The sequence below is a fragment of the Schizophyllum commune genome (assembly GCF_000143185.2).
Source record: "Schizophyllum commune H4-8 unplaced genomic scaffold SCHCOscaffold_7, whole genome shotgun sequence".
Classification (NCBI taxonomy): domain Eukaryota; kingdom Fungi; phylum Basidiomycota; class Agaricomycetes; order Agaricales; family Schizophyllaceae; genus Schizophyllum; species Schizophyllum commune.
In genome coordinates, this window is record NW_026089544.1 from 2,062,290 (window position 1) to 2,076,454 (window position 14,165).

Sequence of the window (14,165 nt, forward strand, 5' to 3'; positions counted from 1 at the left end):
TGCGCCGTCGGCAAAATGCAAGCCGTAGTCAGGACGAGTCTGCGGTTCCGATGGTATCGAGGTGTGGCCCGATAGCTGGCGTCAAAAATGAGTGAGTCATCACAAGTCAGGGAAAAGATAAGGCGTACCTTCCGTACACAATACCGATAGACAGGCCAGGAAAGTCAGACGGCGACAATTAAGCGGGGCAGTCGGGTCGACGGGGTGCGTCAGAATATTCCATAGCAAGGGATAGCAGCAACAATACATGAGTGTACTACAATACAGAGAGCATACCCATCGTACAGCGTCGTGCAAGTCGTACACTACTTATCAGCCTCAAGCACGGCCCCGCCTCGGGCGCCACACTCCACGCGAAGACACGGTCTGGAAGCCATCGTCGTCCTTCGGCGTATCAGCCTTCGCAGGCGACGCCGGCGGCTGTGCGGGCGAGGCAGGACGAGGGGACGGCGTGCCGCTGGCACCAGCAGCCTTCGCTTGCTCGCGCGCGCGCCAGCCGCCACCGCCGCCAAGCGCACCAGGGCGGTACTTCGCTGGCGCGGCCTCCGCCGCCACTGGCGTAGGCGCGGCGGGGGCCGGGCTCGCCGTGCGCTCCGGCACAGGCGTGCTCCTGCGCCAGGCGTTGCCACCGGTCTCCGCGGCGGGCGCATTGCGCCCGAAGATCGAAGGCCGGCCGGACGCTGCTGCTGGCGCAGCGCGCTCAGCGGCACGACGTTCGGCGCGTCTCCGCTCGGCCTCCTCCTCGCGCTCGCGCTGGAGGCGGGCCTGCTCGGCGGCGGCCTGGCGTTCCTTCTCGCGCTCTGCGCGACGTGCCGCAGCCTCCTCCTCCACCTTACGCTTGGCGGCCTCCTCCGCAGCCGCCTTGGCCTCGGCCTCCTCGCGTAGGCGGGTCTCCTCCGCAATGCGCTCTGCGTGTCATTAGCAACGAAAGCCAACGAGTAGGTACAGGTTGACTCACCCTCCTCGAGCCGCCTCTCCTCTTCCTCCTGCTCGCGGCGTATGCGTTCCTCTTCCTCGAGGCGCTTGCGCTCCTCCTCGCGCTGCGCGAGCACGGCCTTGCGCCGCTTCGCCTTCTCCTCCTCGATCTTGCGCGCCGCGGCCTCCTTCCGCTTCGAGAACTCCTCGCCCTTGCGCGCCAGGATCTCCGCGCGCCGCGCCTCGTAGTCCTCGCGCATGCGGAGGAGCCGCTTCTTCGTCGCAACGGCCTCCTCGTGCGCCTGCCGCGCACTGGTCTTGCGTTCTTCTTGCAGTGCCTCGAAGTTGCGGCGATCCGTCTCCTGCTGCTGCTCGTAGTCCTTGGCAAGCAGCGGGCGCTCCTCCTTGCGGTAGGCGCGCTCGATGTGGTCGATGCGCTTCGAGACCCGCGTCAGGCGCTCGTTCATCTCCTTCTTCTCCTTCTCGAGCTGCCCGACCTGGATGGTGATCAACTGCTCCGTGTCGTACGTCTCCAGTTTCTGGTGTCCAAGGTTAGCAGGAGCGACAACGGAGGATATGGACGACACGTACGTCGACCTCGGCCGGCTTCAAGATGCCCATATCGACCAGGTTCTTCGCGTACTCCTTCGCCTGCTGAGCGCGGATCTCCTCGATCTCTTTCTTGGTACGCTCCGCCTCCTTCCGCTTGAGCTCCTCCTTGGCGCGCGCTTCCCGAGCCTCGCGCTCCTTGCGAGTAAGCTCCGCACGACGGCTGAGATCCTCCTTCTCCTTGCGCATCGTCAGCTCCGTGAGGAGCTCACGGCGTCGGTGCACGACAGCGCGACGGAGCTGAAGAGCCTTGCGCTCAGCATTGGCGGCCGCAGCGAGCTCCTTGAACTTCTCCTCCGTGTTCTCCTCGGCAGCAGGCGGCTCGATGACGTTGAGCGACTTGTAAAGGCACTCGGCCACCCCGCTCAGGCGCGTGCGCACAAGGTCGCGGACGCTGGTCTGGATGAGACCGCTGGTATCCTTCGTGTACGTCGTCGACGAGGACGGATCCTTGATCTCGTCGTCCTCGCCCGACACGAAAGGCGTGTCGGAGAAGACGACGCAGCCCTCGATGTGGTCGACGCGGACCTTGATGCCGGGCCCGAGCTCGCCGCGGTGCGCGCAGCCAACGACGAAGGACTCGACCTGCTCGCCTTGGACGCCGAGGGGCTCGACGAGGGAGTGGAGAGTGGAGAGGTGGATGGTGCTGTAGATCTGTCCGAGCTGGCTGAGCAGACGCGAAAGGAGAGCACGGTGGAGCAGGGGAAGGTAAGAGGCGTAGGGATTCGGCACATCATCAGATGCGGGCTTGGACAGGGTGTCCAGCAGGGGCGCGACGTTTTTGCAAATGGAAAGCGGGTCGAATGTCACTTCGAGGATGTTGTAGAGATCCTTGACAGGCTGAGGGGACAGTCTGAGGACATCGCGTGCGAGCTGGGATGGAATGTAAGCAGACTTAAGCAACAAGATGGATTACAGCACTCACAGCATCTTTGAGAAGACCAGCCCTCGTCGGCATTTTGCTAAGACCCAGCAACGCGGTCAGGCGGGCATTCTTGCCCTTCACCTCCTCGACTTCGTGCAGACCGACAGGAACGGCGAGAGCGCTGACAAGCACCTGACCGGCGAGCCGGGACATCTCCTCCTCACTCTTGCCACCAATGCTGGAGACGATCGAGTAGTAGCGACCCCATGCCGCCGCGTGATAGAGTGCGTTCCCGCTCATCAAGAAGATCCTGGTAAGCTTCTCGTAGTAGTTGGCCATCATCGCAGGGCGGGGCGCCTTCTTGGCAAGGGTGAGGAGGTTGTGGATGTCCTCGACGGAGCGGAATGCTTCTTGCCATAATTCAAGCTCGACGGAAGTGTTCAGCTGAGCGAAGCGGGTGTCGAGATGGTGCTGCAGGGTATCCGCGTCGGAGAGGTTGATGCTGTGCGTCTGGTGCGCATACTTCGCAACATTTGCCAAGTGAAGACGGAGGGTCTCGCAGAGGCGACGGAATTCGACCTTGCGCTGATGCTTCAAGCAGAACTTAAAGGCTTGTTGCGCAACTTGCTGTCGTACGAATGAGATGGCTGTGCGCGTCCGATGCGTAGTCATCGCACCTGGTAGATTGTCTCCAGACGCGCATTATTTTTGAGGGTCTCCAACGACGTCCTGTAGCTCTCCCAAAGGAACTTGAGCCAGGGTGTGACAAGCGCGCGATCGGTCCGATCCTTGCTCTGGTCACCGCTGACGGCTCCGAGCAAGATGCTCTCCGGGGTCTCGCTGGCTTCAAGATCGTCGACGTCGAGCGCAACCTGGACGGTCGCCGCCTTCTCCTGCGCCTCCTTGACCTTGCTATCGGCGAGCTGGATGAAGCGGGTGACGACGGCCTCGATGCTTTGCACGCTGGTGTTCTGAGCGATGTTCTTGTATTGCATGAGACCCTCCTTCGCGGTCCTCCCCTTCCGCAGCTCCACACAGAGCTCGATGAATCGATTCATGATAGGCTCCAGGCTCGTCAGCGGCGTCGAGCGGAAGCGCTTCGAGGAGAACATCTCCGTGAGTGATTGGAGGGCGGCATAGGATTGGCCGACGGAGACAAGGCCCTCCGCCTGCTTTAGAACTGTCTCTGGTTTTGAGAACGGCGCCATCGTCGATGTATCTTCGTCGTCGTACGCGACGGCGGCGGCGATGTGCTGATGGTAAGGGAGGAAAAATTAAGGTTCGGGGCACGTGAGCTCCTCGCCCTTAGCCGAAGCGTGGGAAGTTCATGTTCGACTTGTCGTTACCCTTCCTCCAAGCAGACTGATCATGTAGTGAAAAAGAGGATAAGTAATATATGTCGCTACCCTTGTCGAGCCGGTCTGAGAGCGGAGGAACGATGAGCATGACTGAGAGACGCGATGCGGGGAACGTAGTAAGTAGCGGTGATAGATAAATTGTGCAGACGGACAACTAGATATGTAACATCGCAACGGAGGCTTGCCTCTTCGAGGCACACAGGGTGGACAAAGCAAGTACAGAACACAGCCAAGTAAAAAGTCGAAACCAAGTTCCAAGTCGCAGTAAACACAATCCAAAGAGCGTCCGTAGGTCGCTGAATTAGCATGAGTGGTACGAGTAAAGCGCTCCGCGCGATCGATAGCCTTGAGCTCGCAGCGTATCCCAAAAGGACCAAACTGAATGATCATCCCAAGCATAAGTATCTCCTTTGTCGCCCGCGCAGCGCGGATATCGCATCTTGCTCGATGGCGGTGACGGTGGCGCTGAACACAAGCTGCCCTCGAGGACGCCTGCCTTTACCGCATCGTCCGCCGCTGAGGCGGCCCCCTGCGCCCCCTCGCGGCCTCCGCCTTCGCGGTAACGGAACGCGTCCGTGGCCGCTTGGCTGTGCCCACGGGCGGCGGCACCGCGTTCGTAGCCTTCCGCTTGCTCCCCCGCGGAACGGTCATGACATTCTCGAGGCGCCGCATGACGTCCTTGAGGTCGATGGTCTGCGCATACTCGCGCAGGTTCGTCGTACGCACGGCGGCGATGGGGTGCGCCAGCCCGTCGGGCTTGATCTCGTTGATGTCCATCTCATACGGATAGGTGGCGACGAGCCGCAGCAAGGGCGGGTCGCCCGCCTCCTCGACCTTCCTCGGCAGGTCATGCAAACGCAGGCCACTCGTCTTCGACGAGCGGGTCCTCCCGAGCTGGCGCGCGTTAGCTCGCGGACAATGCAGGGAGAAGGAAAAAGGGAGCACCTTGAAAAGCTTATGAGGCGCCAGTTGTGCGAACTTGGCTTGTATCTTTGCTGCGTCGGCCTCGACGTGTGCGTTCTTGAACAGGACGGCGAGTGCCACGTACAGCAAGCGACCGTCCTCGAGTCGAAGCACGAACAGGACATCAGCGTGGCTGAAGCCGGACGAGAGACAGAACGGCGCCTTGGCTTCGTGACTCAGCCATTCCGCCGAGTCAGTCGCCCAGGTGGTCTCGCGAGACATGCTCGACAAGGCCGATTTGTAGACCCGAGCGTGGGGGCTCCTGCCGCCGCCCGGGTGAAAGACTCGCACGAGCTGCACCGTCTGCTCCGTCCAGGACGGGTCGATCCCAGCGAATTGGAAGAGCTCATTGAGGCGATGGGCGCGCTGTTCGAGAGCGCGCATGACGGTCATGATGAATACAAGGTGATGCGCGTCATGCGACGGCGCTTTGGTGAGGAGGGCGGCTAGCTCATCAGGATAGAAGCCATGCATGGGGTTCGACTTGGGAAAGATGATTGATTTTAAAGGCATTAGCACGGCTGGCTCGTGAATCATCGCCTCCCTACCGGCAGAGTCCGTGAAATGTGCGACACCGTGGACGACAAGTGGGTAGCTGCAACTGCCGGAGAACCTGACGCAGTCTTCGCCCGTGAGGATAATTTTGAACAGGGCGAAGCGAGCAGCCAGCAATGCCTGCCTATCTGATGGCCTATCAGCATTGTGGTAGTTGCTGAAAACAGTAGTCTTACCGCCGGAGAGTCCAGAATGTTCACGTCCTTTATAGGATATAAATACGGTGTCGCGTGGCGTTTGCAAGGCTTGCAGGTCGGACTGCGATACGTGCGGCGGCTCTATGCACATCACCGTGGCGATGAAAAAATCGAGTAGAAGGAGCGGGTGTTCGAATTTTGTCGTCAAGAGACATGTTACGAAGGACGCTGTAAAGCCGAAGCTGAAAGAGCTTCGGTCAGAATCCGATGGACCACGCCTGAGAAGTACATACCGACCACGGAGCCATTGCCAGCAGCGCTTCAGGAGTTCTTTTCCGACGGTGGACTGGGCTAGGGTAGGGGGGAGATATCTTTGTATATAGCGTCGTTGAGCATCTCGATCCAGCAGAGCGCCGGTGTTGGAATAAACGGTGTAATGCCTTGGGCCGGAATCTTGGAAGGCCTCGAGGTTGATGTACGATCCAGAGAGGATGATGGCAAGACCATCATGGCCTTCCGAGGCCCGCACTAGTTCGCGCAAAAACGTAGTCCCCGCACCAAACGCTCCGCTCGTATATAACCTGCTAGCGGCTTCGCAGCTGTCCAAAACGCAGAAGAGGGCGGTCTCCGATCCGTCTAACCTCGCTTTGATATCGAGCAGTAAGTCGGAAGTCATGTCGTCGATATAGAAGTCCGAGACTTGCGACAGCACTCTCGTAACATCATCAAAGATGTCGAAAGGCTCCAGTTTTTGTGTGAGAACTTGGAGGAGTAACCAGCGCAGAGGGGCGTCCGGAGCCTTTTTGTCGGCCAGCTCGTCCAGGAATATCTTGAATATGATCAACCTGGTCAGCAACACGCGCGAGAAAGCGTACTGCGCGACATCGCGGTTCCGCGCCACGGCAGCGTCTGACCATGGAGACAATCTTTGGAAGCCGTAAGCTCTCGACATGTCCATGTCGAGGCACATCTGCATGTCAACAGAGCCAAGACGGTCAGAGCCCAGTGCGCAAGGAATGTAGAAACCCCAGCGACGACAAAGGCCTTCGAAGATGAGGCGAGTTTTTCCAGTGCCGAATGCATTGACATACAAGCTACGTAGCATGAGCATTCCTGAGAGAACGCATATTGAAGAGGTGAGAACGTACACGTGCTGTCCCGGAGTGAAGAGATTGCGCAGAACATCAGAAACACTGTGGTCGACGTGTTGTCCAAGTTCATGAATGAGGATGCAAGGGCGGCTGGGTCCCATGTTGATCATTCGAAGCGAAGAGATGAAATCTGAGTAGGGCGAGGGGGAGTCGGAGGGCGGTGCACTCCACCGCTCGGTTGGCGAAGGAGCATTCGCAAAGGCAGATATAGACTCGCGAAGTCGATTGAGCAATTCCCCCAACTCTCTTTCAGCAGTAGCTTCCGCGCGACCGATGGGCCTACGAGTGCGTAATTCGACGCCCTGAAATGCAAGAACATCTCCGAGGCTTGGTCGTAAGCTTGCGCGTCATGCAAAACGCGTCACATACCACAGGCCCATAAGCTGCTGTCGTCTTTCTCCGCTGCAGCTTTTTCCAGGAGGGAATATAGGCTAGGATGGGTCTCGAGAAGGCCGCGACAAGCACTCTCGGACGTGTAATCTGGGTCCGGGGGTTGAAAGCGATGGCGGAAGAGGACACCTAGGATGCTCGAGAGGGTGGCGGGGGCATTTTCAGGGGTCAATTTGCCTGATACTTCCCGTAGTATGTCCATGATTTCCGGGGATGACATCCTGCACCAATGGCCATCAGCGACGATGGCGGCCAGCAACTTGAAGTTCAACTTGCAACCAACTTCGACAGCGGATCAACCGGCCTCAATCAACGTCGTCGCACGTGATCAACGCCACGTCCTTCTCCAATCAACTTAACCACACACTTCAAAACAGGCGACAACGGTCAGAGTCGCAGTCGCCCTGGTAACTACTCTGACACGATATCCCATCGCAGCATATTCTACTCGTCGATCCTGGACTCCTCCCACTCTTCTTATGGCGGCGCATCCCACTCCCGATAAGGTTGTCCATGACCGCCTCCTCGCGAGACTGAGTCCGAACGCCAAAGACGAGTCCACGCTAGCAGGCGTTCTGTGCGAAGTCTGGAGAGACCAAAGCCTCGCGAAGGCGGTTGAAATCTATGACTTCGATCACTGCTTCGACCTCATAGATCATAACCCGACACTTCAGACTCTGACTCGGAAGGCGTGGAGAACGGGGGATTATACAGCGCTGAGGAACGAATGTACGATGCCCATCTACCCTTCATTGCTCCTTATTCAACACGTGCATACACAGTCTCCATTCATCGCGGAGCGCATGTCGATATACAGGCCATCGAGAAACTCATCCAAGAATTCAAGAGCGCTTTGCAGGAAGACATGAGAGAATTGGTGAACGGCGGTGTTACTTTTGACACGTGGCAGCCTCCCGAAGGCACTCCACCAGAGTACGATGCCTTCTTCCGACAACTGCATGTCCCCTGCATCACCAGCGAGCGCAACCTCCCTAACCTCCTTGTGCATCAACTCGGCTGTTACGCCGCTCAGGAGGATGTCGGACAACGCATTGAGGGTATATTTAGTCAGACCTTCATGTAAGTCGCCTCGTCTGCGATCCGGGGTTCTTGGCCTTTACTTACCATGCGCAGTGATGTGTGCAATGCGTCGGGTTCTGGTAAAACTCGAACTCTCTTAGAAGGCCTCACTCGACATTGGGGCTTCTACTTCACAATGGCGAAGGCGAAGGGGGCGAAGGGTGTGGGGTCAGACGACTGGACGAACGCTTTGAGGAACCTGCTCGGCACAACGGGCTTCACGTCTCACGTCGACCCCGCATCCGAAATCGGCGCGGAGGCCCAATCGACTTATGTGGATAAAAATCACAGAATCGTGGGTCTCCGTGTCGACGCCGTCCTCCTAGCCCGTTTCGCAATTTTTCGCTCGTTTCTTGCAGAACTACCTGCCGAATTCTCGCCTGCGCAGGAAGTGGACTTTCGAACGCGCTGGCTTATGCTGCAGCTCGACCCGAGAATACTTCCCCATCACCGTGGCACGGATATCTTCTCTCGCCTCTCTCACGACATCCTCGAGGTGGCTTCTCGTTCGTCCGTCACTTCAGAGGCTCTGTCTGCCATGGTCCGGACGTCCTTCAAGGAAGTATTGACCCCGTCTGAACAAGGTGCCATATTGCCTAGATCGCGTCTTCTCCCCGGGTCCTCTATACTGGAGGGGCCGTTTTACATCATAATGGATGAAGTTCAAGCCGTAACGAGTCGGTTCAAGCATGCCTTTCGCTCGGCAACTGTGATGGACGAGAATACCGGGGAACTTCGGTGTCGATCTCTCTTCCGTGCTATCCTCGTGAATGTCATGGAGCGTACAGCGGCGCGACCATCAGTCTTTGTTGTGCCAACTGGCACGAATGTCTCCCATACGGATTTTGATGAGAATGTCCTCAGCGCTGGACAGCGCGGAAACTGTGAGCCACGTTCGGTGCGCTTCACGGGTGGCTTGACTACTATCGACGCGCTGGAAGCGTACACGCGGCGGTATCTGCCCCCGGCATACCTGCGTAGTGCATCCGGCAAGAGGCTTCTTCAGCGAATCCTCACTTGGCTTCCCGGCCGGTATGTGACCGAGGTCCATCTGTTACACATTTTCTTGCACTGACGCTTGACAAGGTATCGCTTTACAGCGCAGTTCATCTTTTTTCTCATGGGCAATGGGCTACGTTCTCCGCACCAGCTCCTGAATAGCTTCGTCTACGCATACACTGAGGGCTACGTGCCGACGGATGCGGAGGATCTGATTGCACACGAGCCTGAATATCAGCTGGACGGCATAAGGGCCTCTATACATCATGTTGACTTGGTTGACATGAAGACATTCAATGAAGATAGTGCGTATGATGAAGTGAAATGAGCACCGTAATACTGATTGTTGCTTGCCAGGCCAAAAGCGCGCGACGATCTTGGACGTCGTTCGCCCCATGGTTCATAGCTACCTGTTACGCTCGGCAGCCGACATTAACCTCAGTTCGGACGATTCTGCGATCTTGGTGGAGGTGGGCTTTGGTCGTTATGCATCGCTGATCCAGTTATTGGACCAGCCTGAGCCCAGCGTCAGGCAGCCTCAGAGCGCTGAGATCAACGAGCCGCTGATGATCCTGCGACTGGCCACGCACCTCGGGAAGCATGTTCGGCTCGCCGCCTACTATCACTTCGCGACTAAAGTCGGCACGTCTATCACCAAGACCAGTAGCGACGGATGGGAGAACTTCCTGGCACATTGTCTTTTGCAGCTCTTCTCCAACAAACCTGAGCTTTCCAGTGTCTTCAACATCGTGGCCGAGCAGGCCAGCGACTTCGCGGAACTGATGTCCTGCCGTGCTGAATTGGTTGGTGTCGTGCGCGCAAACGGGACTGACGTCGTTGGCCCCGTGTGCGATAGGCACAACCCCCATGTTCGCAGGCCGAGCGTCACATTAGGCGTCAGCACTGCCAGTAATGACATCGCAAACAACAACGCTAGCGATGAGGAGCGTGACAAACGGAAATTCGAGAAAACCTTGGATTGGCTGAAGAAGACACCGACCCCACTCCTCTTTCCCGACACGAATATGGGCCCCGACCTCATAGCGATCCTGCGCCTGAACGGCAAAAAGCTGTGCTGGCTCCTTCTGCAGGCCAAGCTGCTCACTCCCGAGTGGAAATCAAAAACGAGACGCTATCAGGTTAAGGGGGAGAGTATGAAGGACGCCATATGGTCTGTAACTCCGGAACGCCTGTACCTTTCGAGAGTGAGTGGCCGTCCCGTTGACGTGTCGTGCTTATGAACTCACAACGACTTTCAGTCTGCCCATCGTCAGAAGGAACCACAGAAAGAAGGCTCGCTACGGAACCATTCCGACGCCCTCGATGCGCTGAAGACACTGCCGGATCGCACAGCCTTGGCCGGAGAGTACAGCGCTCTTTGCGCTGTCGCGATCTTCCCGGGGGTTTCGCAACTCGCTGACCATGCCAGAACAGCGAACCCATGCGCAAGTCCATTGGTCGAGCTGAACTTCGAACACTTCAGAACGATCTTCAACCAAGTTGCGCCTGCGAACATGATCAACGGCTTCGAGATGGACAAAGAGCGCTTCGCCCGGGAGGAATACCATAGAAAAAAGCTCGAGGATAAGGCAAAGCGGGAGCAATTGCAATCGGTCCAGCACCCGTCGGTGCACACGGGCCAGAAGGTCGACCCAGTGCCGAAGGGATACGTGAAGCCTAGGAAAAACAAGATTGAAAAGAGCGACGGGAAGATACAGGGAGAGGCGAAGGGGAAGGAACAGGAGGAGGCGCAGGGGAAGAAGAAGCACACCGGCAGGGGCAGCGCACGCTCTGTGGCACGCCCTGCCGCACCTCGCGGCGCACGCTCTGTGGCACGCCCTGCCGCACCTCGCAGCGCACGCTCAGTGGCACCCCTCGACGTACCTCGCAGCGCATCCGGCGGTGGTACCATGGACGAACTACCTATCGCCGGCGTCAACGGCTCTGACTTGTCCTCGTATTTCCCGCCTTACGACCAGGACCCGGGATCTGACGTCGGACCGCCGGACACGGCCACAGTCGCATCTGGGGACACGGGACAGTCGTCCTACGCGGGCGGCCAGTCGTATAACGCCGGCCAGTCGTTTTTCAATTCGGTTCTGTTGGGCGCCGCTGGTCCATCTCACCCGCCCTATCCTTCGCACTCGCGCGCATCCGCGTCCGTGGACGCCCTCTCGCATTCCTCGATGACGCCGCCGGCTCTCCACCACTATTCGTACAGCGACTCCTCCGCCGCGGGCCCTTCCACCCTCGTCATTCCTGCGTCCTATGCGTACAGTCACGCTTCGTCCGAGTCTGCTAGGACGCCGAAGCGGATGGCAGAGCAGATTGACTTGGACTCCGATGGCGACGTCGGGCCCTACAATGACACTGGCAGCCCTTGGAAGAAGCCGAGATTCATCTCTTAAGTCAGGCGGGAGGCAGGCCTTCGCGCGCTGCGCTGGCAGCTCATGCCCATCTATATACCGACGAACGGTCATCTTCCCTGCGACTGGACTGCACTACTACCTGTTTGTGAGCACGGACGCATTCTCCATCTCCTCCTCTTTCCCTCTTCTATACCCTCGCTACCGCTTGTATAACTTTACCTTCCATCTCTTTGGTTTATCTATATGCTCTCCAGGACCGCTGCCTTGTCCCCTCTTACGTACCGTCTCTCGTGCTCTCGTTCTGTACAGTCCACACCCTCATTCTGTTGTTGTCGTCGTCGACCCCGGACTCGTAGCTCTTACAGGATCGGTTCGGAAATATGAACACATACTACTTACTGCTTGTCTTGCTTTACATACCGTCTGCGACGGCTGTTATCGCATACGTTGGGCGTGTTGAATGTATATTGCTATACTATGGTAACTACGAGCACAAACCGGAGCCGTAGCGCACTCGTCCGCCATGGGTTTCCGACCTCAGCCCGAATCTACGTCTCGCAGCCGTACATCGTGTTCGTGCAGACCATCCGGCAACAGGATCAAGCGGTCCACTCGAAGGTCGCGGAGAAGGCGCTGATAAAGGATCCCTAGCCGACCGCAACTCGACCCCAGACGCGAGGGCGGCGCCCGACGCAGATGCCGAAGCAACGTCGACGTTGTTTGACGATGCAGCTGAAGGTGGAATCGTCGATGAGCGAGATGGGAAGCCCGACGACGCTGACGATGCTGATGCGCTGCTTGCAGAGGCCAAGGCCGCGAACAGACTCGATGTGAGTGAACGGCCCAGCGATCGTGACTGGAGCCTCGACAGCTTTCGCCTAGACCGGGAGATGACCTTCGTTCAAGGAGCTGAAGGCGGTCTTCCATGACGAGGTAACGATGGCGAGCTTGCGCGGTCTGTATTGCAGGATGAACTTGTTTGACGACGAAGGAATACGGTCTCGTTCGGTTGAGTGGAGGGGACAACCATGCGCTAGTAGTTCACGCCGTCTTCGCAGATGAGGGACTATCCGAGGATAAGCTTCATGCACAGCAACGGTATGCACACCACGTACCGTACTTATTCCATGGCCGGCGTTCAAAAAGGACCAGTCGCGTCATGCTGAATTGCGCTTGCCTGACGGCTGATCTCATTCACGTCTCCCTTGCGCGCGCAGTGCGGGCGCGCTGGGATCATCTACACCATAGCATCGCACGATACGTGGATGATGCCAGGCAATCTCTTCGACGATGTCGTCGCGGGCCGCCCTCGCACTATGTCTCCCGGACATAGGTCTTCAGTGCACTGCAGACACGCCTAGCTTGGTGCATCTCGAGAGTAGAGCAGCAAGGGGACGTACCGCTCATGTCGTAGACCTGTGTACAACAAGCAGTCATACTCCCAGCTTGATTCGGGATGCAGCACGAGCAGATGTCATTGAGGGTACAATCGTGCCGCGCAAAGTATCGCTGCCCGTGTCTTGAGGGCGACACCAAGGGCGCCCGACCGCTTTGCGGTAGCAGTTAGGCCACCATAGGATGCCGAGGGCGTTGAAGGAACGCTATACAATGATGCGTAGGGCTGTTCAGTCCATCTTCGTGGTTCCACCAGATACGAGGAACACACCTCGACCAGAAGCCGCCGCGCACGCCGGAATGTGCTCGTCTGATTGTCCCGACAAACATTGGACGTTGATTCAGTGCGCCACAACGAAGATAAGCGTAGTCGTTGAAGGGACTGCGCCTGAGCGGGACTGCATGAAGGTAAGGTGTAGAGATGGTCAGCGACGGTCTAAGCAACATTTCCTTCTCGCTCCTTCGACCTTCCAATTCTGCCTCTTGCTATGATCGTCGATCACCCGTCCCGCGACAATCTCATCCTTTGCTTCTGCTAGACTGCTAGCTAGACGCTTGACTAGCCGATATGTGCTTTGACACGTCAATCATGTCTCCGATGCCATCCTATGCAAGTCCTATGGGCCTTCGCCGTAACGCATCCACCGACCGGTCGACCCTTCTTATATCCGAAGCTTCCCACTCGCCAAACAGGCAGACATCGTTTCACCTCATGGCCCATTTTGACTACCGACTCCTCAAGGCTCAGAAGACGCCGAGTATAGGAGAATGAATACGAAGAAGATACCCTTTTGCTTGGGGCGGTCCGCGCCGATAGAGCCCTCCAATGCGATTGCGCGCCAGGCGGGGAACTGCGGGGTGCCCAGGAAGCGTCTTCTGGCAGGAGGCGAGTGCGACTGAGGACTCAAACGATATACATCGACTGATGATGCCCGCCAGCCAGGCTACCTTCGAGCGAAAGACTGCGTAAGGTCTACCGAGTACACAACACCATTCTTCATGCTCCCGGCCTGTAGGAAGGTCGAGCGCGCGCTCCCCGCTTGCACTCCTAACCGCCAACCTGGCCCGACATCTTTCTTTACTCCGCCAAAGCATCCCCCATGGCTACGGCTGATTTACGACAGACCAAAATCCGATTACCGTGCCGACAGCGGAACGACTTCTACTCCCACCAACGCTTATCGCGCGGCCGCGGTCAACGACGGCGAATGTTGCTCCCCTACCCATACCAACTCATGCAAGTGCCCTGGACACGCTCATGTGGACGCATGCGGAGCCTTCGAGCACCCTTTCCCCCTCAAAGTCGTAGGATCACTTGACGAGAAGCACAAATTGGATCCCATCGGCAGACCTTCGATTACTGTAGCCGCGACCCTGCG

The 14,165-nt window shown here is 57.8% G+C and overlaps 5 protein-coding genes across 5 annotated transcripts; 3 read left to right on the forward strand and 2 right to left on the reverse strand.

Moving 5' to 3' along the window:
* Positions 1-181: 181 nt before the first annotated feature.
* SCHCODRAFT_02545374 (uncharacterized protein) lies at positions 182-3,682 on the reverse strand. Its single transcript, XM_003030788.2, has 5 exons — positions 3,067-3,682; positions 2,450-3,016; positions 1,507-2,397; positions 959-1,454; positions 182-908 (listed from the first exon to the last, which is right to left on the reverse strand). The coding sequence occupies exons 1-5, from the start codon at positions 3,595-3,597 to the stop codon at positions 319-321; spliced, it is 3,075 nt and encodes a 1,024-aa protein (XP_003030834.1). The 5' UTR covers positions 3,598-3,682; the 3' UTR covers positions 182-318.
* An 81-nt stretch (positions 3,683-3,763) lies between these two features.
* On the reverse strand, positions 3,764-7,195 carry SCHCODRAFT_01127902 (uncharacterized protein). Its single transcript, XM_050341076.1, has 6 exons — positions 6,923-7,195; positions 6,551-6,872; positions 5,696-6,496; positions 5,442-5,644; positions 4,693-5,393; positions 3,764-4,641 (listed from the first exon to the last, which is right to left on the reverse strand). Exons 1-6 carry the CDS (start codon positions 7,161-7,163, stop codon positions 4,246-4,248), a joined length of 2,664 nt encoding a protein of 887 aa, XP_050199763.1. The 5' UTR covers positions 7,164-7,195; the 3' UTR covers positions 3,764-4,245.
* Positions 7,196-7,422: 227 nt separating this feature from the next.
* On the forward strand, positions 7,423-11,430 carry SCHCODRAFT_02702451 (uncharacterized protein; the record flags this gene model as incomplete). Its single annotated transcript, XM_050346957.1, has 6 exons — positions 7,423-7,672; positions 7,726-8,023; positions 8,078-9,055; positions 9,110-9,327; positions 9,380-10,227; positions 10,282-11,430. 6 exons carry the CDS (start codon positions 7,423-7,425, stop codon positions 11,428-11,430), a joined length of 3,741 nt encoding a protein of 1,246 aa, XP_050199764.1.
* A 484-nt stretch (positions 11,431-11,914) lies between these two features.
* On the forward strand, positions 11,915-12,320 carry SCHCODRAFT_01097110 (uncharacterized protein; the record flags this gene model as incomplete). The annotated part of the gene is made up of 2 exons (XM_003031178.2): positions 11,915-11,963; positions 12,043-12,320. The coding sequence occupies 2 exons, from the start codon at positions 11,915-11,917 to the stop codon at positions 12,318-12,320; spliced, it is 327 nt and encodes a 108-aa protein (XP_003031224.1).
* A 948-nt stretch (positions 12,321-13,268) lies between these two features.
* Positions 13,269-13,971, forward strand: SCHCODRAFT_01190579 (uncharacterized protein; the record flags this gene model as incomplete). Its single annotated transcript, XM_003031177.2, has 2 exons — positions 13,269-13,672; positions 13,730-13,971. Coding segments are annotated over exons 1-2 (360 nt in total), but the record flags the coding sequence as incomplete, so codon positions are not given.
* Between the last annotated feature and the right edge of the window lie 194 nt (positions 13,972-14,165).

Coding starts and splice junctions, on each gene's coding strand:
- SCHCODRAFT_02545374 (XM_003030788.2), bottom strand. CDS start 3,597: ATGGCGCCGTTCTCAAAACCAGAGACAGTTCTAAAGCAGGCGGAGGGC. Junction 3,017..3,066: donor GTCTGGAGACAATCTACCAG/GTGCGATGACTA, acceptor TTCGTACGACAG/CAAGTTGCGCAACAAGCCTT. Junction 909..958: donor GGAGAGGCGGCTCGAGGAGG/GTGAGTCAACCT, acceptor AATGACACGCAG/AGCGCATTGCGGAGGAGACC.
- SCHCODRAFT_01127902 (XM_050341076.1), bottom strand. CDS start 7,163: ATGTCATCCCCGGAAATCATGGACATACTACGGGAAGTATCAGGCAAA. Junction 6,873..6,922: donor CAGCAGCTTATGGGCCTGTG/GTATGTGACGCG, acceptor CAAGCCTCGGAG/ATGTTCTTGCATTTCAGGGC. Junction 6,497..6,550: donor TTCACTCCGGGACAGCACGT/GTACGTTCTCAC, acceptor CATGCTACGTAG/CTTGTATGTCAATGCATTCG.